Genomic DNA, 26,880 nt, shown 5'->3' on the forward strand with positions numbered 1-26,880 from the left:
GGAGCCGCTTTATCGGGAGCCCAAGTGGAAATTTCCCCCTCAGTTGCCGGCACCGCCGCGGAGGAGACGCCAGCGAGATCCGCCCGTCCTTGTCGCGCCGCGTCCCGCCCCGCCGTCATGTCCAACTACATCCACGTCCCGCCCGGCTCGCCGGAGGTGCCCAAGCTGGACATCACGGTCAGCGAGCAGGAGGGGCCCGGGTACCGCCAGGGCGCCCTGCAGCTCCTGCGCCGGCTGCGCCCGCACTGGAGACCCGAGGAGGTGACGCTGCAGGTACGGCGGGGCCCGCGGGGGATGCGGCGGCCCCGGGCCGGGCGGGGAGCGGGGCGGCAGAGGAAGGAAGGGGGGAGGGCGGGCGGCCATTGTGCGGGGGAGCTGCCGCCTCGCTTCCTCCCCCGCCCTCCCTCCCCCGCTCTCCGCCGCAGCCCCCTGCGCGGAGCCCCATTTGCCAGGCGGCCCGGCGGCGGGGCGGGGCGGCCGGGCAGCATCCCCGGCCCCCTCCTTCCCTCCTGCCTTCCCGGCGCTCCTCCTTCCCACCGCCCGCTCCCCTCTGCCTCCTCCCGTGCCCTCCGCGCTGGAAACTCGGCTGCCCGCGTTAGCTCTGGCACTGGGAGGGAAGGGGAAGGGGAGGTGTCCCCGAGCGTCGCCCTCGCCGTGCCCCCGTTTGTGAAGCGGTCGGGGACCTCCCTCCTCCCCGGGGCAGAGGAGGGATCAGGCCTCCCGAGAAGGAGGATGGAGGGGAGCGCTCCCCGGGCGCCATGGGTAGCGGAGCCCTTGTTGGGCTATTCCTTGTCGGGCTCTCCCCGTAATCAATAAATATAATGAGTATGTGTCATGTGTTCTCAGCAGGGTTGGGTTTTAGGCTGACGGTGTCTCGGTACGCACCAGCCCCGCTAAGGTCATTGCTCGCTTTTCTTAGCAGAGGTACCGCCGCTTAAGTCTGTGGTGTTCTCTAGGTGAGCAATCGTTTGTATTTATGACGAGTCATCTGCCGGAGGATTGGTTGCTTTTGTGCTTCTAGAATATACTTTAACTGGCCCCAGACAAGTCCTCAGCCAGTCTACTTGGCTGAAATAGCAGTTCAGTTGCAGCCTGTGGTTAGTTGAGCATTTTATTATACGGTCTTAAACTGCGTTATTCAGCAGTTATTGTGGGGAGGTGTCTTATTTCAGTGAAGTTCCTCTGAAGAGAGCTGCTGAACTAATTTATATAGAAATTTGAGCGTGTTAATGTAATGGCACATAATGTGGCTGAAATTTTCTCAAGTGTCTTGAAAGGAAAATAAAACCTGACGCATGCCAGTGCAATTAGTATGAAAATAAAGCTAATGAGCTTTTTCTAAATAAGTTCCTTGGGGTCAGTGGCCGTAAGTTACGCACAGTTACAGCGTCTCGAGGTGCAATGAAAGTAGCTTTGCAACATAAAATGCTAAATAAGGTTGTTAGAGTTCATAGAATATCTCGAGTTGGAAGGGGCCCATAAGGATAATCCAACTCCTTGCAGGAATACTTAAACGTGTTTTTACTTTTTTAGCTCTCTGATGAGGGCAGTTCTCAACAGAATATTTGTTTTCCTTTCATGCAGGAATGCTAATAAATGAAATCGAAATATTTTCCTATTAAGGAGGGATTACAAACCTTTGGGGAAAGTTCTAGTAGGCTTAAGGAAAAAAAAAAATGCTACTTCCTCTTTCTGTCACCCCCTTTGCAAGAAGAAATTAACAATAAAATCCACCAGTACCATTGGTGTGGAACAGGGAGGGACTCATTTGATTGGTCATGCAGTAGATTACTGTCTGTGGTTAGAGGTTTCTGTCTAAAAAACTTTAAGACCAAAACTTTTCAACTCACTGTTTTTCCTTTTGGCCAGCGGAAGAAAGTTCTATTCACAAAGCCCTTCAGTGGCCTTTTATTTTTAACTCTTTAGTTTGCATTTAAGCTGCTGTGAGTACTTAAACAAGAATGCCTGTGATTTGAAACTGGTTCTGTTGCCATCACTGCTGCTGGAACACATACATGTTGCATATGCATCGCATACAGAAACATGTTGAACTGGAAAATGGCTGGTCTTGTGAAGAGGATGGAGTGAACAGAAGGATGCCTTGGAGTCCTCTCTCTAGAGGCACGTGTTTAGGAGGGAGATGAAAACGAGACTCATGTTGCATAGAGAGCGTGCCTAATCTCAAACAGCAAAGTGGACAGACAACAGTGATAGGTGGAAAGAACCACTACTTCCCCTGGTGAACTCTGCCATTAGCCACCTTTGGTCTTACTAATTGTTCTGACCCAAGAATTAGGAAGTTGAAGAGTCCAGAGTTTGACTTGAAAAAGTTAATTAACTTCTCTTGTAAAAATTTACTGTTGCGTGTTAATTGTTTAGTCAGCTGAACAATTCTGAAACAGTGCAGTTAAAAAATGTTAATGCTTAGTCCCCACTTTCCTCTAAGATTTATAAGTAATTAATATCGGGAATATATTTTAACATGTAAAATTTTTTTTTCTTTGCACCATAGCATAGAACATAAGTTTAGGATGGAGGATGAAAATAAAGTCTTCAGTGCTTAAATTATTCTTTTATTGCAGTATTTGTCAGAAAGTTTATGATATCCAGAAGCTTTGCTGAGTTGGAAACAGCTATACTGTAATCTATCTTCTCTATCTCAAGTTATATGTAAATTTTTTTCCTACTACAACAAAAGAATAATTTTATCCCTACAGTCACAGTACAAATATTCAAGTTATTATGCTTTGGTAAGGAGAAACCAATTTCTTTTGTCTCGAATTCATCTTCATTTAGGTACTTAGTGCAGAGGTCACCTGAAGATGTACTAGGAACTGTGTAGAACTTGTAATATTTTCTAACTCATAAATTCCTATTTTTTCTGCTTTTTGCAGTAGTCACTTTTGATTCTGGAATGTCTCTTTCATAATAACATTTTTCAGGAGTCCAGGTTGGAAGGAATCTCTGGAGGCCTCTCTCCCAGCCTCCTGCTGAAAAACCCACTGCTTGCTAAATTCAGAAACAGGCTGTGTGTGAACATGAGAAACAATTTTTATGTTTTGAACAATTTTTATTAATGAAATATAAAATCTTAGTTATTTTAACTCTCTTTACTGTTTTAAAGAGGTTGTATCACCCTTCCTAATGTAAAAATACAGTCCTAGGTTGGAATCTGTTGCCCACCTCAAGAATTTTTAATCTTTCCTCTTCTGTAGAGATTCATTTGTGTTAGTATTTTAAGAAGGATCAGTGTTTCTTTACACTAGGGAAGGTTAGTTACTGCTGCACTAAGTGCAGATTTAGGATTCTTTTATCCCATGACCTGTTCTACCTCTTGTAGGTCTGGTTGCAATGAAAGATTCAGTAGGTTGATACATCATTTCCTCTCTGCAGTGTAGTGTTGTGATGCAGGAAAACTGCTTTCTGTTTCTTACCATTCTGAAGTAATATTTAATAGAGAGAAAAAAGGCTACCTGCTTTAATTGGTGAAAAGACTTAATATTATTAATGCTAATTTCTACCACTATTTTGGGTAGACCAGCATGATATGTATGGAAAAAAAAATCAGCTGAAAAGTAATTGAAAGATCTAAAATGATAAAAATGTTAGGCTGACAAACAGTGCTCTTGTCCTGGCTGAAACCTGAGGAGAGGTGGAAAAAAATCTGTTTTCCAAATGGGATCAAATTCTTCAATAAGACACTCCACAACCCTCCCTCTACAAATTCTGCAAGCAGCTATCCAAATAATTGTGTTTAGGTTTGCTTTTTTAATTCTCTGACATAATTGGACTTTGTTTGTTTTCTGGTACTGTCTGTTTTGCAAGATGTATATGTCTTTGCACTTATCAAGACTTTGCATGACTTTACTACTGTAACATTTTATAATTCTTTGCAAAGATTTGTTCCTGGGGCTATTAAATGTGAACACAGAGGACAGAGCCATGCTTATAAAAAATTGTCCTTCAACCAGCAAAACAACCACCCCCCTATTTTTATATATACCAGATTAGTCTTTGTCCTTGTCTCTTAGTTGCTTCTTTTTGACTTGCACTCAATAGTTTTCCTTTAGGCAGTATTTTCTGGCTGCTACTCTAATTAATTTGCTTGTGTTGGTCTTGATATTCTCTTTATAACAAACAATTATTTGGTTCAGATTTCTGAGCTAGGTGCAGTATCTTGCAGTTTATTTAAACAGGCTGAGCGTGGGATTTTAAAGCATCAAAATAATTGAAACAGAAAATGTTAGTCTCTGGGAAAGTAAGTAAACTATTTATTTTGTATCTCAGTGTTGTTACATTTTTTCAAGAGAAATGATCACTGCTTAGCTGGTTTTGGCCCATCATGCTCTTCAGCAATTGGGAAAATAGTAGCCGTGTAAAGAGGAAGGACTGAGTTCACAGAGAGACATACTGAAGTGCCAATACCTTTAAATGGAGAAGTGATGAGTGAAGGGAAGAATAAGAAAAGTTAGAGTTGCAGAATGGGCTGCATTGCTGATGTCTTGTGGAAAAACTGTAATTTGAGGTGTGCCTTGAATGCAACGTCCCAGCGGGAAATGCAGCCAGTATTGGATGTCTTCTGAGGCTGGATTGGTTTCTCCATTCTTTTTAAGCTTCTGATGAAGGTTGATAATGATAATCTCTTGTTTTAAAGGGTTTTTATGGTATCTGGGTGGGGCAGAAATTGTGGTGACGTTTCATGTAATTGATGTGCTGTATCACAGTGCGTGGTGTAATCCAGCTGTGCATGATTCAGGTGTATCTGTTGATGGCTGTGGTTCTGATCACAGAGAATCAATGTTTGTTTAGGCACAGCTTGGCTATGTCTATGGAAAGGCATCTCACTTAGGTATAGACCTGTAACATTGGATAGGAAGGGAGCTATCTGAGATGATGCAGTCCCTGTTTTTCTCCTCTATGCTGGTACATGGCCATTTCACATTAAAATACTGCAGGGGGAGGAACAGCAAATTAATGTTTGAGTAATTCAAATAGAATCCTTCTCTATTACTTTTTAAAGAATTACTGTAATGTATCTGTACTTGTTTCCATCACTATCACAAAATTTGTAAAAAGATCTTTTTACACTTTAATAATCACTTTAAAATTGTTAACTAGTTAGCTAATGTTGACTCTTTTTGGAGGGGAGTATATTTTTCAGAAACACAATAAAAAATATGTAACTTTTCTGTAGTGATTTTTTTTTCCCCCTGACATTTAAAAAAAATAAAGCCTTCACATCTTGTCATGCATTTAGATCAGAATCAGCCCTTGCAAGGGGTGACGTATATGTAGCATTTTATAATAGACTATTGAATGTAATTTGAAATGGTATTTATATAGAGAATATGGAGGATGCAAAACTTCAGTTAAGACCTTAAGAAAAAAAAAATCAGCAACAAAACGCCCAAAACAAAACCCACACACACCTAGAAGCTGTTTAGATGGTTTAGTAAGCAAAAAAGAAAAAAAAGTTAAAGTGATAGCACCACTGTCTATGGAATACAGCATTGTTTTCTCCACACTGCTGTCATGCAGAGCAGAAAGAGTTCAGAAAACCACGAGTTCAGCCTCTGGCCAAACTTACTGCAGAGGAGTGTCTTGAACTTACTGGCTCCCTGCTGGCCTCGGTGTTCTTAATGCCAAATGATCTTCATGATCATCTGACCATCAAAATCATGCAGACATGGCTTTCAGATGCAGAGTGTAATGAACTAGAGGATAAGGCTCCAGAGCCTGGAGACCTCTGAATGACGTTTTTTGTAAGCCTTGCTGAGCATATGAGAATTTACCGAGGGCATTTTCCAGTTGTTGTACTTTGTCCTTGTTTTATAAATAGCTACAGAAAGAAGAGAGAGAGAAATAGCTCACCTTGTCTCCAGAAATTAAGTTCTTGACTTGTATGCTTACAGATATGTCTGTGTAGGCTATACTTTTCCAGGAAAACTTAAAGTTAGCCCTTAGAACAATAACTTGAAGTTTTGTGAGTATTGAGGAAGTACATTGTTAAAGTCTGTTCCTTTCTAGAGATCTTAATGTCAGTCTGGGTTTCAGCAGCAGAATCTGGGGAATCCCTATTTACTGAGGCTGAAACTTCATCTCACTGTTTTGTTTTTACAGCAGTACAATACTGTTTCCTACTGTTCTCCTCCCATGAATGTGGTAACACAGTCTAGAAGGAGAAAATCTGCTTGGTTTTATATCTCTTCTGAGTCATAAGGTTTTTTTTACTTTGCCCCATAACAACTTTATTTCTGGCGGTTCATGCTTGTTACACGTGATTGCAATTTTGCCCTCATTCTTATCATTCTTTTTGAGTACCTGGAACAACAGGATTACATATAAGCTTTTCATGAATCACCTGCTCATGAGATGGGAACAAATCCATCATGTACCCTTTTCAGGAATCTAATAACCTGCTAAGGGTGCTTTTGGGTAAACTCTGTCTCAACGATGCTTCATGTCTTGCTTGAGTTAGCTCTTCCTGGTTCACCTGGCCTGTTTTGTTTGTACCATGTGCTGCTCTCTGAGGCTGCATTTGAGAAACTCAAGCTTATTTGTAGCTTTCTTACCTTCTATTTGCACTTCAGTAAAGAGTTTCTTTGTTCCCAAGGCTAGAAAGGCTTGGATTCAAACTAGAGCTCTTGATTGTGGGCAGTATAAATGCAATTTCCAGAAATGTTTTCAGAATTTAGTTTTAGCTGTCACTTCACCTGAAAGTGTGTATTACAACGTGTAAAGTACACAAAACAGTAATTAAATATTTACAGATTACAGGAGTATCAGAATCTTGCTGCAGGTTTTTTTTTTCATTGTTCCATTGTGTTCCTCACTTCTATTGCCTCTTTGTATTTATTGATTTATTCCCAGAATTTTCTACCTGCTATACATTACATTCTGTAAGTCATTCCATCTTCTTCCACGTGGCCTGTGAGTTTACTGGTTCTTGTCCATGCCTTCAGAGTCCATTCTTTGCTTAAGCTGCTGAACTGATGCTTTTGTTATAGAATGTCTGTTTTGCTCTGCTCCATCTCAGATTATGTTTTGGGCAAGGCCCTTTAAGCTGATTCTTTAAATGCTACAGTAAAGGCATCCTGGATAAAATAATAAAGAGACTATTATGTTCTTTTCCTGGTAGAAAACACTAGATGTTTTCTTATGATGGCACATGGAAATCATCCACTCTGAATGTTATTAGAAAAGTAAGCAAGGCCTTCTGCTTTTTTAAGAAAGAATAACTAAAATCCTCCTGGCTATAAATAATTACTTGTAGCAGCATGTTACGAATAGATGCTAATAAGTAGAGTTCCTAAATTATCAGTTGAGGGAGTCCAATTTCCTTGTTGCAGATTTCTTTTTATTAGCACTAATGAGACTTGTTTTAAGGGCATAATAGACCTGTGAAAGAAGCTGTGCAGTGCCCAGCAAATTTCTGTTCAACATCATAACAACTCAAATTCTTACTGTATATTTGCATCAGCACTACTAACATCTGTTGTGGTTTCTTTTGGTAGTATTGGTATTTCTGATGTCTTTAGGTCCTTGTCTTTTTTATAGTACAATTTTTCTTACAAGTCATACTAGGAATATGTTTAAGTACTGCCTGTTGAAATTAGGTAGCCCAGTATCTATGGTGCTAAATGGAACAGTTTTGTCTAACATTGTAACATTTATTTGCTATGAAGACTTTAACATTTTTAATTTCTTGTCTCCTGAGTTATTAAAATAATAGTTAATCACAAAATATACCCATAAATTGTGAAGTAGTAATTTTGAGTCAGTCAAGGAGGCTTTGTAAGCCGGTTTATTTGAATTTATATTTTCTGTGTCTGGATGAAAGTTCTTTAATTTGCTGAAGCTACTTCTGCAAGATCGAGTGTTTGTTCAAGAAAATGGAGTACCTTCCTATCTTATGCTATTCTGCATCTTTCCTCAGGAACTTCAGGTGTTTCTTATTTGTGACGACAGCTAAAGATTCCCCAGTCCTTTTCTGTATTGATTGGTGAATCTGTTCACCTCATCACATAGGGGTGTTGAGGAAAACAAGGTGTAATAGCTGAACCACAGCATTTTCTATTGTAAAAGTCTTGTCTTTCCTAAATAGGGAGACCTCAGCAAAGTGAAGAATTTGTTTCTTTAGTAGTTCTAAAACAATTGTTCCTTATGCTCGATTTCCCTAAACCCCTGAGATTTGGAAGTAAGTTTGTGTTTGAGTGGTAGTACTTGACTTTTCAAAATAAAGGCTATCTCTTGAAGAGGAGGGAAGAAAGAGCCAAAGTTTCTGAATTAAGTTTTGCATTAAAAAAACCCAAGCAAAACCAAACATAAAAACTAAACTGAACAAAGCCCCAAAATTCATAATAAAAAAACCCAGCACCCCAACTGTCCAAGGTTCTAAGGAATGATGATGCCTGTACAGAAGTTGTTTGTTGTTGACATGTGTTTTTAGGAAAAAAACCACTTTTTTTTAACTATTAAGGTTCAATATCAGGTCTGAAATACAGCAGATCACTGCATTTGCCTGTAGTTTTGTTCTGGGCCTCACTTAGGGCTTGAGGGAGAAGCTATATTGGAGTATGCCTTGATGGACATCAGTAAATAAGAAATTCAACTTGTTGTCATTGAATACTTAGTATTCCAATTCTGATTAATAGGTTTCATTTTTTAAATTACAATTAAGAATTAAAAAAAAAACAAACAAACAACAAACAAACCAAACATGAATTCAGTTTTCATTAGGGTTTTGAGGGCAGCAGAGTCTACTTGGTATGGCTTTAGTATAAATTACAGTTGCAGTGAAAACCTTGACTTAAAATTCTTTACTACTTAAGACTGCAGGTGACTTTGAGAAGGTGTGAGAGCATTGGTGTTCTTGCTTGTGGTGTTGTGAGAATATTAATTGTCATTCAGTCACTTACTTAACAGCTAGAGGTTAGTGCTCATCTAGCAAGTCCTTAAGCATTCAGGCCGAGTTTACAGAGTGCAAAGAGTTTGTAAGTGGCAAACTTGTTTTCTACTGTCACAGACTGTGGGAGGAGATTAAGAACTGCTGTTACCCTTGCAGGCACTGAGTGATGTCAAATGCCTGACCACATGCAGTGGGATACAAGGAGCCCAGTCAGTAACTCAGGATCTAGTCTGATTGCCAGGCAGCATCTGCAGGAGTTCAGCCTGTCTAATGACTACTTTAGGTGTCTTCATCAAGTGTGAAAGAAGTGGCAGTTAAAGAGTGGGGGACTTTTTTGGTCCACCCCCTCCTTTCCCTATCTGGGAATGTGTAGTTTCCATACCTCCATCATTATTTGAAAGGCAGTGAGTAGGTTGTCATTAGATGTAAACAGAATGCTAAAATATTGCTCTTATTTTTGTAGCAAGTCACTTGCTTTGTCCTCAGTATGTTCAGGCATCCATGATGAGACTGGGCAAAGTCTAGTAAAGTGCAGGGCTTTAAATTGCGTTTATGTACGTCCTAATGCTGAGGACTTAAAATGCTTTTTAAATCTTTTAAATGGTGTATACCAGTTATAAAGTAAAATGGGAATATATTGTCCCTTGTCAGCAGCTTTTAAATTTGGAATGGTACTTAAGGCTAAGGTCTTGAATTGTAAGTACAATCTCAAACTTGTGGTGGAACCAAAGTGACTTCAGGAATTGTTCTCAACCAGTGAAACCTGAAGGCTGGTGGGAAGGTGAGAAACACTGAACATGAACTGTTTCTTACCTGAATTTTCTTTTTTAAAAGGACTAGTTTAGAACTCTAGGAGTATCTTTTTTATTAGTTGTGCACTGATTGATAAATATTGAAGATCTGAGGTGAATCAAATTTATCTTGTTTTCGTGCTATCTGTATTGATGGCTGTTTTCATATTGGTTTAGGATTGGTGCTTTGCTGGGCTTTGATTTCAGCCATCTTAAATCATCAGTTTTATAGCATCATTCAGGTTGGAAAAGACCTCTAAGATCAAGTCCAACCATTAACCCAGCACTGCCAAGTCCAACACTAAACCATGTCCCCAGGTGCCACATCCATGGGCCTTCTGAACACTTCCAGGGATGGTGATTCCACCACTTCCCCAGGCAGCCTATTCCAATGCTTGAACACCCTTTTGGTCAAGAAAATTTTCCAAATATCCAATCTAAACCTCCCCTTCTTCCTGTCTTACCGCTTGTTACCTGGGATAAGAGTCTGACCATCATCTGGCTACAACCTCCTTTCAGGTAGTTGTAGATTGCGATAAGGTCACCCTGACTCTCCTTTTCTCCAGACCAAACAACCTTAACTCTCAGGTGCTTCTCCTAAGATTTGTGCTCCCGACCCTTCCTCAGCTTCCTTGCCCTTCTCTGGACATGGTCCTTCAGACTGGAAGGATTATGTGGAAACTCATTTTACAACCTTACCATTTACATGTAGCATTTCTGTAGTTCACTGTGGTGTGTTTTCAGATTGTCCTCTTCTGTTTCCATGTATTACTGATAAATATCACTGCCATTTTCTTCACGATATTCCTCCTGTCTTAAAGATTTCTTTTGTTAATGCTTGATCTATTAAACATTAGTGTTTTTTGGGAACTCAAGAATAACTCAACATTCTCTTCCTGCACACTGAAAACACAGATCTGAGTTGCTTATGCGTTATTTTTACTTTCCAGCTGTTCACTGATGGAATCACCAATAAATTAATTGGCTGCTACGTTGGTGACATAACAGATGATGTCGTTCTAGTTCGGATCTATGGAAATAAGACCGAGCTCTTGGTGGATCGAGATGAGGAAGTGAAGAGTTTCCGTGTGTTGCAGGCCCACGGCTGTGCACCCCAACTCTACTGTACTTTCAACAACGGCCTGTGCTACGAGTTCATGCAGGGAGAAGCACTGGATCCAGAGCATGTGTGCAATCCAGATATTTTCAGGTAAGCTTTTAAAAATTATTATTATTTTTTAAATTTCAGAATTTCATTATGCATTTATGGAGTTCTGTCAGGCCTAAAGAATCTCAAGCACAGTTTATGAGCAGGCAAAAAAATAAATATTTCTATAAGCCTGCCTTAAGTCGATGTTTACACTCTTGACAGCTCACTCTGCTCTTAGTTAATAGTATTTCAGTGCTGAACAAGAGATCCTTGCTGCCTCCACAGAACACTGTGTACTCATTAGAGAGATGTTTATTGTGAGTATTTAAAATGTTCATTGCCATTAGAGAGGTCATTTAACATGGTGGAGTTTTAAGGAGTTGGACTTTAAGGCAAGTACTTTCAGCTCTGTTTCCAATACATTCCTTTTGTGAATAGATCCAGGAGTCTTCCATTGGGACATAAGTTTTTAAATGATTAGCAGCGAAACTTTTTAAACAATTAACAAAGAAAGTGCCAGGGTCCTTAAGATTTTAATTTTTCATGTGTGCATTGAAATGTATTTGCCTAACAAGGGCAGCTAATTTGAATCAATTCTTCTAAAGATAAGTAAGAGTATATTGTAAATACAGGAGAAGTATGTGTGCTGTAATGGAACTCCAGTCCTTCCCCTCCCACAGGTAGTGTTGCTAATGACCTTTTGAGTCTTGAAAGATGCTCCCCTATGACTGTGTTGCTCTTATTTATATCCTCTTTGAATTCCTGTGCTGCTTTTTAAAGAATTTTTCAATTAAATATATTGTTGTTGTATTGCTAGGAAAAATATGATAGTCTGTCAGGTATACATTGACTATAACATTAATTTAACTTCTGTTTTTCAGACTCATTGCTAGACAGCTTGCTAAAATCCATACTATTCATGCACACAATGGGTGGATCCCTAAATCTAATCTATGGCTGAAGATGGGGAAATACTTCTCTCTCATACCCACAGAATTTGCAGATGAGGAAGTAAATAAAAGGTGGGTATTTCCTTATGTTCTTTCCTGGCTTTTCAATCCTTCTGGTTAAGGGGTAGATGAATATTTAAGAAAAAGGCTTAACTTTATAAAATCCTGTGTTTTGTTATAGTCTTGTATATTCAAGTAACTGTATATATGTAAATATGGTAGAGGTTTTTAACTAATTTGGTACATTGTGTAGATATACATATAACTCTTAATCTGATTGGATACTTGAATAGTGGTAGCTTCCTTTGCTGTTTTTAAAGAACCAAGGTCAACTCACCTACTTCTTCAGGTAGTTTTTCTCAACAGGTAGTTTTTAAGAGAACCATCTGTCTCAAACTGAGACCTGTGTTCTGGAATGAATACTAAAACCCTGTTTCTTGGGTTTGCAGGAATACTACTGCTTGTCCATTGTGACCTGCACCTCTTATCTGTTTTGCATGTGTTCAGCTTATAAGTCTGTTCCAAAACTGGGTAACATAATAGTAAAGTTAGTTAAGTTTAGTTTGGGTGACAGGGTGATCTCCCAAAGTGTTTTCCGGTGGAGGAAAAGGTATCCACAAGTCACTCTAGATCTTTACTATCATGGACTATGAATAGTTGTGTAACTTGGGTCTAAGGGTTTAATTATGTTTTGGTTTTAGCATCTCAATGTAGTTGTTGAGTTGTAAATCAAACTGTGGGTGTGAGGAGCTTAACAAAAAGTGAAAATGTTTCCAGAGGATTCCACTGTCAGTAACTTGGAGACTGGGATGAAAGGAATGGCAAATTAGGAGCAGTGTTTAACCTAAATAAAATTTCTCCCTGTAATCTAAAGCTTGGGCTGAAGACAATGTTTCTCAGAGAGTGGAGATCCAACTTTTAAACTAAAACTAATTAGAAAGTGTTTGCACACTGTCAAACTTCATATCACTCAGGAAGCAGATTCCAGTTTAAAAACATTCATGTAACTTTGAAATCACTGATACCAGCTGCCCCTCTTGCTGCACTGTAATTAAAGAATGCTTTAGCAAAGTTGCTTCTCTTTTACAACATACATTTCTTAAGAAAACTGAGAAAACAGTTATCTAAAAGATAAAATGATAAAAGATATTTAAGCATATTTACTGAAACTAGACTAAAAATTAATGTTAATTTTCTCTGTATAGATATGTAGTACCTAGTACTTACTGTTGTATATTCCTCTTGGAGGAAGTAATGTAATGTAAGCAGAAAGTGAATTAAATTCCTGCGATAACACATTTAATCTTTGCTCCTTTAAAATTTACAGGACTGTATTCAAGTTCTGTTCCTGATTTTTGGACTGCTGTCATGTTTACAGCATAGATAATCTCCATAGAATTATTTTCTGGGGAGGACAGAGGGAAATAATGGTCAAAATTTGACTGCTAAGACAATGGGTCCATTGCACTGTCTGCAAGAAGAATGTAGAGGAAAATATTTCATTACAATTGCTTGGTATGGAACACACAGTACTAAGTGTTAACTCTCAATCTTCTTATACATGAAAAGGTTTTTAAGTGACATTCCAAGTCCTCAAGTTCTTCAGGAAGAGATGGCCTGGATGAAGGAAAGACTGTCAAATTTAGGATCACCAGTGGTGCTCTGTCACAATGACCTGTTGTGTAAGAATATTATTTACAACAAGAAACGAGGTAGGACTTGAACTGAACAATGAGTTGGCTTTGTTTGTGCTGTAATTGCATGTGTTGCATCAGTGGTGTTGCTTTACTGACTTGTTGAGGTGAACTCAATTTGAGCTTTTAAAACCCAGTGCAATGGTAGTGATACCTGTGCAAAGACTTAAGTTGCTTAATTAGTCTAATTCTGATCTGTATATTACTGTGCAGAGGAAGAAAGTCAGCTGTTTTTTTGCTTTTATTTAACGAACTAATGAATTTGTTAATCCCCACCTTGTCTGTATGACTAGGCTTCAAAATATGTAACTATTGATTTTAATTCTATTCTGGTTGTATAAGGCTTTTTGGAAGAAAAGAAAATCATGCAAGTATAGAAAACCTGAAGACTGTCTCCTGTAATATATGTTTTGTTCTGGTTTGTGATTGTGGGCATACCCTTTCATACTGAATTATATTAGTGATATTTAATATTACATTCAGTAGCTCAATTTATTTTCTGCAGTAGGTACATAGATACCTTTAAAAATTTCTCTTATCAGTACATACTTTATTTAAACAGTTGTAGGCAGTACACGTCTTAGCAAAGATGAATTACTTTTTTGTTTCTCCTGTAATACATTTAACTCATAATTCATGTTATTAAAATGTATAAAGCTTCTGTTTAAACCCACAGTTTATTGATTTTAGTGGTTTGAGGTTCAGTTACTAAGTGAATCAATTAGATATTAAAACAAACAAGGCAAACTTGTGGCACTGAAATGGCCATTGTGCAGTAGAAATGCACAATTTCCCTCCCATTTCAAGTAGCTGAGCTTGACTGAGTGCAACAAATTAATCAGATTATAAGTTTTCTTTTGAAGTGAGGGTGACATTCCTTCTAGTAGGTGTGTATGTGTTTGTGCCAGTTGGGTAAGATTGTTGGTATGTAAGCCCAAAGTGTCGAGGTAAATAACTGAAAGGAACTGAAACCTTCTCCATCAGTTATTATTGGTCTTTGGCCTATTAAACTTATATGCCTTAATTTCTAAAGAAAAACTAATAAAATCAAGCTGGAGTTGGTTCTAGTATGAAAAGCGGCCAAGCATTTTTAACACATTTTTGCATCATATATGCACTGGATGTATGTGAATTGAGGAAATGAACTCCTCAGGTGATTTGTATACAAGTTTCCCTCTGAGTAATGCCACTTTTGAGGGGAGTTGCTAGTACTTTTAGTTATATTGCTATGTACATATATATACCTTTACAATGCTATTAACATAAATTTTAAATTCTAAGAATTCAGTACCAAGCTTCAATGATTTTACTTAGTTTCAATGGGTTATAACTCTGCTTAAAAAGAGGGGAGGGAAAAGCATAGGAGGTGTACAAAAAAATTGACTTGTGATCTTATATTGTTGTGATACTGTAGTACTGAAAATAAATCTATTTTTACCGTGTGATTTATTTTATTTCTGAAACTACCTTGAGTTTTAGCATTCCAGAACAGACCTGTCGAGGTAAAAGTAATTTTTATAGTTGCTTTTTGTAGCAGCACCACACAACAAAAAAGACAAAAATCTGAGGAATTCCTTTAAAAGGTTCACTATCGTGGTCGATAGACTTTAAGTTCCTAATTGAAAAACAAATGCTATATGCTTTTCTTTTTGTAAACAGAATGGAGGAAAAAACAATGCCAGGAGTGCATCACTTGTGAGCAATCCTACAGTAACAAGTGTGTGAGTGTTTAGAGTTTGGGGACAGGGTGGGGAGGAGGGAGGCATGTAAAGTACTTTGGCTTCAAGCAAGCTGTAAACAACTGTGGGGGGAAGACTTGGAAATATGAAATAAATACATTATTAATTGAATGTTGCACATGCACTGTTATAAAACTTGTGCAATCTGGATACAGCAGGTACCATTTTCATAGCAACCAAACCTCAGTGCTATCTGTTGAAAGAACGTTTGTCATTTGAAAGCTGTCTCATATAGTTCACTTTTTACAGAGCAGAAAGTGGAAGCTGAGTTTTAACTGCAAAGAAATATGTATATGTATTGCTTGAATTCTGTTCAGCAGAGCAAAACCTTTTATTGGTATCTAAATAATTTTGCAAGAGCACAAAAGAGTATCATTAAAGGTGTGTTTCACTATAAATGGCATCAAACTGTATGAAAGTAATTAACAGCTTTGTTGATGCTGTACTCTGACTAAATTTACTCTTCCATCTAGAAAGGCTTCTGTGAATCCAAAAGAGCTTAGTGACCCTAAGCTGGAAATGAGAGAGAACTGAACTTCTCTATTAACTACTTTTTTTTTTCTGTACTCCTCAGTAAAATTTATGCAAAGCTGGTAGCATTGTCTGGCTTTTCAGAAGCTGGCATGAACAAAAACTATTTGTTTTAGCAACACTGCATTTATAGTTTTGTTTCTAAATGCCTAATTTGCCCATTTACTAGGCATGGGGGATGTGTTTAAGCTACAGACTATCAACAGATACTAGGACTCATGTCTAATGCAGCTACAAAGAATACGGCTTGTCCCAGGGCTCTGTTTTAGGCTTGTCCTCTGCATTAAATTCACGTTAAGTTTTCTGACTTGAAAGAAAAATCAGTCGTGCCACATACTGCTTTTAAGAGGAATCAGTCTCCTGTCCTTACACTTTATTTATGAGACTGGCATTGCATGTTGAGTGCTAACTTCATTTAATAGAGTTTCACTCATCTGATTTGAATTTGTTCCTGCTGTGGCTGAGAGAATCCTGCCTCTTGCTGTTTTGTTAATGTCCGTTCTCAGTCACTCAGGATATGAAAATCCGCAAGTGTTACTTTACATAACTTATAATTATCAGTCATCTACTCTTTGAAGGATATAGCTCAGAGCTTCACGTTGCTTTTAATTATAGTTTTGACATCAAGAATACTAAAAATATGCTTGACGCTTGGTAGGGCTTAGTTATAGACCTTGTGTTCTGATGCTACTAAATGTTTAAAAATTTTTAATTTTTTTTTTAATGTGACTTGGGAGTTTCCAAAAATACCTGGTGTTTTAAGAGTATTCAAATACTTGCTATTCAACACAATCAAGTATCAGAATTCTTTTGTCTGTATCTATATGTGCTCTTTTTGAATATATGAAAATCACCTGGCAGGAAGTTAAGTGTGTAAGGTAGATGGCTGGTTTTGTTCTGTTTATTCCCCTTGTCTACCCAATGTTTTCTATGATCTTTGGTAGGAGTCTGTGGGTGCTCAGTGCTTCTGAAGACTGAGGTATGTTTAAGGCTTCTGGTTTTGATCTAAAAACCTGTTTTGTTTTGCAGAGCTCTACTGGGTATTTATAGCTAAAATTATTCTTTTGGGTATATGACCCGTTTGCGAATTGTCAAGTATGCTCGTAGCACAGACCATTGTTTTTGAAGCTGTCTTTTAGGGGCTCTGGCTCACCTGATGAGCAGGATGGGATGGAACTGAGGATACACCATTCAGCTGTGGTAACTACAGCCAGGATTTGCACATTGGAAGTGCTTACCCTTATTAGACAATTAAAAGGGAAGAGCAACTAGAAAGAGAGGTGTCATCATGCTCCTACCTGTCAGTACCTTGATTACTGTTGATTAGTACTTGTTCTATTTAAAATTTTATTTCTGGCATATGTAACAAAACACATATTATTCTATTTTGTATCTTTCTGTGGCTTTTTTAGAGTACATTGCATGTTGTCTGCACTAGGAGATCCCTGGAAGAGAGGAACGTGTTTCAGCTTGCAATATTCAACACTCTTGATGTGTCTATTCCTGTTGATAACAGTAGCTTCTCCAGAGAGATGGTAGAGCTTATTTTTAAATCATGTCTAAGAGTAGTGACTCTTGTTGGTCTGCCTGCTCCCAGGGATATCAATGGGATGCACAAATTCTTGGTACTTATTAGAAACCTCAGAATAAAAGCTACCTGCTAAACCACTAAAGTAAGCTGTATCTTTGAGAAGTGGCTTTCTCATATGAGCTGCAGTAACTCTTAAAAGTAACTTCTAGTATTATGGTTATTTAAACAATTAATGAGAACTTTCTTCTGTTTCTTTTAAAACAAGGTAGCTGGTATGTTTTATGCATTGTGCATTTATCAAGCAGCAAACTTAAAAGTTTTTGCTTTCTTTCAGTTTGACAGAAGGAACTGTGCATCTTTATTTTGAGCCTTCCTGCAAAAATTAACTTTTTAAAGTTGAGTTCCACAGTAGCGTGAGTTTGAAAGGGATCAGTATAAATACAAGACTTTTTCACTTTAAGCTTTTGTCTTATCAGATGTGAGTGTGCCAAATTTTCTTCATCTGTTTCAGACTGGGTATGCCATTGTTGCTGCCTTATGGTGCCGGGCACTGTGCTAAGTTGCACTGACTGAAAGCTTTATCTCATTGTTCACATTCACTTCCTCATAGGACAGGTGCCTAGTAACAGCTTCAGCTTTATCTTGCTAGATTCAATTTCTGGTTGTATGATATGTTCTTTTATATCTGGAAGTGAGTTTTTCAAATGTTAGCTTTAAGTAACCATGGATTTAATTAAAAATCCGTGGTAGCACGTAGGTATGTTGTAGGTATAATCTGCACGTGAAAAATTTAAAGTATTTATATCTGTATTTTACGAGCAGACTTTTACCTGCTGTGTTTGGATTTTATGTCAGGAAGGCGGTAAGAAACCTCTATAAATACAGACAATATTAAGTGTTTGGGGGGTTCAGGAGATCAGTTGTGTAGCAGAATATTAACCAGGGTTGGGCTGTGTATTTTGTTTGGCTTATAACTTAAAGGTGTGTCTTTTGAAAAGTAGCAATAAAGAACCAGTGGGAAGAGCAAATGTATGAATTTGCCAGTCAGGCAGTGGCAGAAGTTCATTTGTGGCAGTATTATAAGATCTTGGCTGCAGCTGCTGTAAAATTTGTCCCTTCAAAGTCCTACAGAACTTCAATTTTCCATTACCAACAGAGTTTCCTGGAAGGAGCTTGTTGCTTTGCAGGCCTGTTGGTTTGTTAGAGCCCAAAAGATTTAACCTCATAACCTTGGTAAGCAGTCCTCTTTTTCAGTGGAAGGAAGGGTAAACTCTGACTTGGAGGATTGTGCATATGTGATTTTTATTTATGTTGTGGAGTTTAATTTCCATTATAAGTGCTTAGACATGAAGCTTTTTCCACCTGGAAAACATTAATGTGTTAGTATTTCAAATACAGTAAAGATGAACTGCATATGAAGGAACATTTTTAATAAAGTTCTTCTGTGCTAATTTGGTAAAGATATTGGTGAAACTATTGTGTTTGAGATATATGATATACCTAAATCTTAAGGAGGCAGTATTCTAGGCTCTTAAAATCCTTAGTCTAGAAAAAATGTGTATGTAATGTACTTAATTTTAACATTGTTCATGTTTTTTTTAACCTGGAGTTCTGACAGTGTCGGTATCTGTAAGATGTTTTAAGTCATGTTAAGAAGATTACTCTCTGTAATAGAAGGAGTGTTTTATTAATTAAATTTGCAGATAGTCAACAAAAGAATGGGTATAGAGAGGGAGAAGGGTGAAAATTACCTATTCAGCATAGCAGTGAGAAATGCAAGACTTTAGTTTTTAATGTTCTTGTGCAAAGTTCTTATATTTACCAGTTGCTTCCTCTTCTGATGTTTTTAGTAATTTTGCTGGTTTCCCTTAAAAATACAAGAGCTCTAGCTTTTTACCTATTCTATCTTGTTAATTTTTAGACTCTTTTATGTGCTGTAGAAATTAAGTGAAGCATTTTCCTGTGCTTCACTGCAGGTAAACATAATTTGGAAACATTTGGGGCTGTGTTTTGCTGCTTTGTCAGCCCTTGTTTCCATAATACTACATAGTTTGATAGTTGTGAGGACTTGAGGACTGTCTGACAGTTTCTTGAGGCCAGTTTAAGCCAGATAAAAAAAGGAACAGTTAAGAATAGTCTTGCTTTGTAAGTGTGGTTGGAGGAAGCAGGAAGTATCAATGTGTTAGAGGAAATATCAGCATTGTTGCAACGTGTTAGTACACTGTGGTTTCACTTTTGTGTGAGAATGAGCAAAACTGTTTGGTTTTTTTTTTTTTTTTTGGGCAGGGAAAAATTGATCTGGTATTTCTACATAAAATTTAAATAAATGATCTGCTACTCTACTGCTATTTTGAGGGTAAGGGGTGCCCTCATGTGGTAGAAGTTAATATTGAAATTCTCCTATTCAGATTTTAAACAAGGAGAATTGTAAGCTCTAATTATTCAAGAGCTTTCTGAAATTAATATTTAGGGGAATCTCATATTGTCAAAATCATAGCCTTACCCTGGAATGTCTGAGTGCACACAACTGGGCACAAGAAAGATGAGTGCATAGTTTGGTTTGGTTTTGTTTTTCCCAAAAATCTTCAAAGGACACCAAAGAATTAGGGCTGTGACTTGGCTTGATCTTAACTCTGATGTTGTTGCTGTTGTCTCTCACACAGGTGATGTGCAGTTCATAGACTATGAGTACTCTGGATACAACTACCTGGCTTATGACATTGGAAATCACTTCAATGAATTTGCAGGTAAGAATTGGATTTAAGAACTGGATTTCTGAGGTAAAGTTTGAATGGTTTTATGAATAAAAAAATCCCCAACTACCTCATTCTTGCACGTTCTCTTTGTCTGTTTATCTAAATGCATGTTTACAGCTGTCAGCTCACAGTATCAGAATATGCTGATGTCTCATTTTACAGGCCAGTTATGCCTTTCCTTTGCAGCTTTTCTAAGCCAGATATGGGAATGTCATGTCCTGTGTGCTGGTAGAATTAGATAAATACAGAACTCACAGCTTTCCCAGTGTCCTTCTGTGAAGTGACACAGCAGAGACTGTAATGAAATTCTGTGGATGTCACACCACAGATATATATTGAGAATACTCTGTGTGGTTCCACAGTGCCAAAAGACAGGATTGTCTGGTTTCTTATTGGTCTGAATGGGTGTGCTAAGTACTTGCCCTGTCCTAAAATGAGAAGTAAAGGTAAGACTGTGATAGGAAAAAGGTGGGATTTCAGCAATAAGATTTTTGTAGACACACTTTTTAACTAGTTCAAATTTTCTCAGTGAATACCCGTTCCATTTACTCCATAAGGGAGAAATAACCTCAAGTGTGTGCTGTGGTGTTTCAGAGTGTGGGGCAGTAGCTAATAATGATTAGTGCAGATGGAAAGCACGGTGTGGTGAAATTAGGAGCATTAATCTACCAGTTGTTTCACAATGTGAAGTTTAGGTAACTTAAAAAAATCAGGATGTGTAGTTGGTAATTTAAGTTGTAGAATTGGTAATTTAAATATTTGGAAAGCAAGTTAAATTCCTTTACGAATTATAATTGAGTGCATTTGATTTTTTTTTCTCTTGCACTTCTCAAAGTCTTACATTGGTAAGAAGATTAAATGCACAAATACATTTCTTTACCTATGAAGAACAGTTGTGCTTCACTTTTACCTGCCATCCAATAAAAATCTTAATTATGTTTTCAAGCTAAATTTCAGTAGATCTGACACACAAAAGAGTTTAGGTGCAAGGGGATTGCACTGTTTATAGTATAAGACTTCAGGAGAATTCCGAAATCCCTGGGAAGTAATAGTGGGATTGAGCTGCAATCCAGGTATGGGGCTCCTGCCAGACTCCTCCCTATGACCTGTGACTAAGCATCTCCAGTATAGGAAGAAAAATAGGATAAAAAGGGGTTATAGAGATAAGACTTTTAATTCCACCAAACACTGTGGAGGAGAGAGACAGACTTGTGGTAAATTTTCTTCAAACACGAGTTTACTTAGTGACAACTGGATATGGCTCTGGACTCAGCTTGGGATGTTGTTGCATACCAGTCCCTTTTCCTACCAAATATGTAGTATTTGATATATTTGAGGGCTTTTGTTTCATACTGCAAATACTTTTTCTTGAAGCTTCTCTCAAAACCCAAGTTGTTGAATCTCAGCATGCAAATTCTACGTGGCTGAAAACATAAATCAGATGTTGAATACTGATTTGTGTGTGGGAAATTCTTGACAACATGTGACTGATAAAGTCATGTAAAAGTAAAAATGCTGATTGTCCACAGCAATTTGTGCCTGTGTTTTGGGCTGGGAAGGGGGAAGTAGTCTAGTAATGGACTTTTAAACACAGAGAATTGTAAGCTCTAATTATTTAAGAGCTTTCTTGAATGAATATTTAGGGAATTCTCATACTGTAAAAATCACAGCCTTACCCTAGAATGTCTGAGAGCACACAGCTGGGCACAAGAAAGACAGGTACACAAGAAACAGTTGTAGGTACTTAAAACTTCTAATGGTCTTTTTAGACTACAGAAGGTTCTAATATATATTTTTTTCTTTTCTAGGAGTAAATGAGGTAGACTACAGCCTTTATCCTAACAGAAAACTACAGGAACAGTGGCTGAGATCTTACCTTGAGGCCTACAAAGAATACAAAGGATTCGGCACAGAAGTCAGTGAAAAAGAAGTTGAGGTCCTGTATGTCCAAGTCAATCAGTTTGCACTGGTAAGTAACAAACACTCGACTAGACACACAAATGTAATTTCCAAATGTAATGTGGACAAATGTAATTCCCAGTTTCTTAATCTGAGTGCTGTGGCACATAAAGGAAATCTTCTATAAGAAGTTTCCTTCTGCTTGCTGTTGTGTTGCATGTTTAAAAATTGTCTACTGAATATTCCCAATGAAAGAAGCACTGGGCATTCAGAAAAGGAGGAGGTGAACTTTTAATGAGTGTTTCTGTTGGCTGTTCATTGGTGTGGCAAGTTTGAGTTGGCCAGAGCTTATGGTGGGTCTGTATTGAACTTTTGTTTGTAGTGGTAAGAAGACAGAAGAGCAAGTTCATAAAGACAAAAACTTTAGAAGCCTTTTCAAAATAAGATGATAAAATTCTGTTAGAGTAAAACCAGGATATTTTGATTTTTATTTATTTATTCTGTTGCAGATAATTAGGCCACTCTAGAATCTTTCAGTACTGCCTTAACTTTCCTTACCAGAGTGTCTTGGCAAGAAGGGAGTTGCTTTCAGATTTGTTTTTTATCACCTTTAGTGGTTAAAATTGTAGCAAAGTGCACATGGAGTCAGTCATCTGGTTCCCCAGAAGCTCTAGAGAGAGGTCTGTGAGTCTGCTTCCTGCTCCTCCAGTATCTCTGTGCATTATAAGCTGCTTCCTCTCTGTCAGTCTGTCTGTTGCAGACTTTGGATATAACAGCTTCAGTCTCATGATCTTTCCCTTTGAAAGGATGGAGCCTGTTCAATTTTGACCTGACTTCTGATGCCTTGTCTGTCAGGGAAACAAAGCACATCAAATGTAATTTGCAGAGGTAGAATAAGTAAAGTCACATAGGTGTGGAATTAAATCTTTACATGTCATGATGATATATACTGTTAGAAGCAGTTGTCTTTCTCTTTTTCTAAGCTTTTTCTTTGTGTGATTTCTGAACAGATACTTAAGAGGTTCACATTGGTTTTGTTTTTCAACTAGCCCCGATCTTGTTTTGCCTAGACGATGTGATTGGAAATGTTACAACAAAAGTTGCCTCTATATTTTATTTTCTCCTCAAGACTAACGTGGCAAACTATTTGTAGGAGGGTTAAGTCTAAAGAAGCCACTCTAGCCTTAATTTAGTCCTCTTTCCTACTGATCCAAGCACACCTCTGTTATTGTAATACTCTGTTTCCTGGTAAAAGCTAATGGTTGCAGTGAGGAAAAACAGTTCTCAAGAAGATGATTATTAAACAAGTCTTTGAAAATAGCAGCTTGTTTGGTGCTATTCTTTTAAAAATGTCAGCTGTTACTGTTAAACTCAGCTGTCCCATTCATTTGGGGAAGTTAGAGCTGCAATTAGGTAGGCTGGTGGTCTGTTTTAAAATATATAGCATTGTTTTGTCAGTTTTAAAGGATGGTCACAGTAATGTTTAAGAGGATAGAGTTGTGTTTAGAGAACAGCTCAAGGCTTGCCTGTAGACCACACATGATGCTCAAATACTGTGTGACACTTGTGTCAGTTCATGTGGGAAGCTTTGTCATGAGAAAATATGACCTAAAGTTAATGGATGCTGATGTACAACGCTGAACTTCTACTCTCTGGCAAAGTTATCTAAACTAGAGGTACAAGATTCCCGTGGACATATATTAGTTACCATGTTAAGATGTTTTTGGGTGCATGTGCATTTTTGTACCTTCTAAACTCCTGGTCAAGTGTTAACATGCAATCTTTGGGAAGCCTTTTAGGTAATTATTGTGAGCAGTTATTCACTGAAGTTTGAAGTCTGTAATTTGTTACCTGGGTGGTCCAGAGATGTCTTCCACAAGGAGACTGTCATGACCATTGCATGTTGATTTGAGGTATATTAACGATCAAATCATTAGTGGTTTTGGTCTGGAAGTGAACATGGAAGTAAGTTTGGAACGAATGAGAAGCTTGTGTAAAGGCTGATGAGTTAAAGGTTTTCTTATAGCACTGCACATCATCTTTGTCTAAGTCAGCAGTGAAAGTGTGTGTAGTTATAGAGGTCTAAGGGTGTAGTCAAAGACTTGAAAGGAATTTTATATTTGTACTAGATTTGAATACGTGTGAAATATATATTTAATTAGCAGAAGTAGATAATTGAATTTCTATGCATTTTTAAAGGATGGTTTATATGTTTGTACAACAATCTGCTTCATAGGTGACCTATTTTATAAATGCAACATTATTTTTCTTGAAAATGACACATGGAGAGTTAGGAGTCCAATAGGTTTACTCCTCTGATTGCCAGTAATTTATTCTATAATACTGCTTACCAGTCTGTCTGGTAAAGAGGTATCAAATAACTTTACAAAAAGCTTGTGTTTTGAGTGCTCTTTTGTAGATAACTTTTTGTCTCAGTGTGAGACTACGTCTGCAAGCTAGATTGGAAATGAGGTTAATTTTTCACTGATAAATTTTCTTTCAGGCTTCCCACTTCTTTTGGGGATTGTGGGCTCTAATTCAAGCCAAGTATTCCACCATTGACTTCGATTTTCTAGGGTAAGTGTGCTTGCTGTGTACAAACATGGAATGCTGGGGACTGGAAGGAACCTAGGGGACCATTCTTCTCCAACACCCCAGCTATCACAAACTGAGACCTGAGAGACAGACCTGATCTGTGTGGTCATACAATAACATCTTTCAGAGAAAACAAGATAGTAAAAGCTGTCTGTGCTTTTTGTTGCTGAAAGTTCTCTAAGTAGTATGTGCCCCTGGGTTAAAACTCATGGTATAAGAAGGCAAGGAACATAATATTTTGGGGCATTGAGTGCTTTTTTTTTAATGAAGAGATAGAGGCTTAAAAGCCAAGTTGGTCAGTGATTTGTGCTGTCTGTCAGATCTGAGACCTTCATTTTCAACTGCAAGAGTCAAAGAAATGGGATTCTTGTAGTAAACTAGCTCTTTGTACTGTTCACATGGAGTGTTGATCCTGGAAACCCCTACTGTTTTTACAGAGTCTTTCTAACACTGGTGAATGTTAAGCCCTGTTTCCTGAGGTACTGACTAGGGTGGTTGTGTTTCAGGTGGATAGGTGTGTCTTTGGCATTTTTTACATGATCTTTTATGGCAACAAGCAGAGCAACTCATATTTCCAGTGGGGCCTGGGTGAGGTGATAAAAGTAATAATTTTTCCTGGTAAAAGATCCCACTTTGGAGTGTTTTGCGCTGCCTAAGCCAGTTTGCTGGGCTTGGTTGTGTCATTTTGTCAGTGAGTCCACTCTGGCTTCCTGTGATTGATTATCTAGTGCAGCAGTACCTGCGCGTCACCACGAGATGGCGCGACAAGCTAAGAGAAAACAAGGGCCATAGAACCCCGAAACTTGTCAGCTTTGAATAAAATGCCGTTCTTGTAATAATCAGGATCAGATTTCTGCGGGAATGTAGTTGGGCAGTCCATTAAGAACTATTAAAACCACAACCACTACGTTTCGATAATCCCAGAACAGCACCTGTTTTGCAAGCTGGGAGTGGGGTGAGGAAGTACCAGAACATCCATGCTCTGTTCTGAATTTCTTCTTTTGGCAGTTGCTAATGGTCAGTGTTGGAAACAGGCTCCTGGGATTGGTGGTCTTTTTACTAGCCCTACTTAGCATGGCTGTTTCCATGTGAGTAATTACCTGCTCTTCACTTAGACTCTCTCTCTCCCTTTCAATAGGTATGCAATTGTTCGGTTTAACCAGTATTTCAAAATGAAACAGGAGGTCATGACGTTAACTCTTCCCGAGTAACAAAGAGGAGGACACTTGCCAAGTGGATGGACAACCCCTGGATCTTTTCTGAGAACAGATACTGGAAAAAAGCTAAACATTTGTTGAAGTGCTGTAATGCTCACTTGGTGGTTCTTGCTTTATAAATAATGCCTCTAAACAGTCCTTCAATGTTAAATTTAATATGAAGAGCATACGTACTGCTGTTGATATAAAACAGATTAGAAACTTGCTAAATCTATAAAAAGTTGTAGAAGTGGCAATTTAATCCTTCTTTGTAATTTAACATATGTTGTATGTGAATTATTTATTATAAGTTTAACATGATTCCATTGCTGCTTTCATCAGTTTTTGTTAAAGTTGGGTGCAGACAGTGAAGTTGTTCCAAAGGATTCATTTAAACAACTTATTTTATTGAAGTTGCATTAACTTATGCTAAAGAAGACATGTCAGAGAATATTACTCTTTTAAGATGTGTATGAGCAAAACGAGTGACAACAGACTTGTGAGATCTCCAGTGTAACTAGGGAGAAGGGTTAAGATTGTTTTTTTTTTTTTTTTTTTTTTAAGAAAACGGTAGCTTTCCGTATGATGGTACAGTTGTGTTTTTTTTTTTTTTTTGGCACAAGAATCAACCAGCTTGCTGAAATAATTAATGTTTTGTTTTGTTTTTTTCTTCTTGATGTGTTAAGCTGCAGAAATGTGAAAGTTCTGTGGCCACCAGGTTCTCTGAGGGCATGTACCATCTGTAACTTCTGTGCGAAAGCTGCTTGTTTATTAAGTGTACTCTTGAAAGCAAAAGACCACTATTTCAAATCTATATTCCTTTTAGAAACTTGATTCTAAATTTGAACACTATTCTGGTGTCTGTATTTCATGTGCTTCAGTAGGATCTAGTGGAACAGATGTTGAACTGGAGACAAATGAGCAGAGATCCTGTTGCACTGGGGAGCAAGACACAGGTTTACAGTTCATGTGTTGTTGACATCTTTCTGCTTTGTCATCTTCTAACCTTGGATTCTAAGTCTTAAATGCCTGGTCCTGTAGCTGTGCAGATTCTGGTGTGTCTGGTGTTGTTTTTTTTTTTTTTTTTCCTGTCAGCAAATTGCTTTTCAAAGTCTCCAGTTTGAAGGACAGTACAGGAAA

The 26,880-nt window shown here is 38.1% G+C and overlaps 1 protein-coding gene across 1 annotated transcript; it reads left to right on the plus strand.

Moving 5' to 3' along the window:
* On the plus strand, positions 1-26,298 carry ETNK1 (ethanolamine kinase 1). The gene is made up of 8 exons (XM_050324526.1): positions 1-273; positions 10,650-10,909; positions 11,731-11,871; positions 13,369-13,511; positions 19,958-20,041; positions 21,859-22,019; positions 24,453-24,526; positions 25,683-26,298. The coding sequence occupies exons 1-8, from the start codon at positions 118-120 to the stop codon at positions 25,753-25,755; spliced, it is 1,092 nt and encodes a 363-aa protein (XP_050180483.1). The 5' UTR covers positions 1-117; the 3' UTR covers positions 25,756-26,298.
* Positions 26,299-26,880: the final 582 nt, after the last annotated feature.

The sequence above is a fragment of the Myiozetetes cayanensis genome, unplaced genomic scaffold (genome assembly GCF_022539395.1).
Source record: "Myiozetetes cayanensis isolate MyiCay16 unplaced genomic scaffold, myiCay2020 scf3, whole genome shotgun sequence".
NCBI lineage: Eukaryota > Metazoa > Chordata > Aves > Passeriformes > Tyrannidae > Myiozetetes > Myiozetetes cayanensis.

What these genes read in the sequence shown, in the direction of transcription:
- ETNK1 (XM_050324526.1), top strand. Translation starts at nt 118, where the DNA reads ATGTCCAACTACATCCACGTCCCGCCCGGCTCGCCGGAGGTGCCCAAG. An exon ending in TCACTTCAATGAATTTGCAG is followed by an intron (nt 20,042 to 21,858) that starts GTAAGAATTGGA and finishes TTTCTTTTCTAG; the next exon opens with GAGTAAATGAGGTAGACTAC. An exon ending in AAGTCAATCAGTTTGCACTG is followed by an intron (nt 22,020 to 24,452) that starts GTAAGTAACAAA and finishes ATTTTCTTTCAG; the next exon opens with GCTTCCCACTTCTTTTGGGG.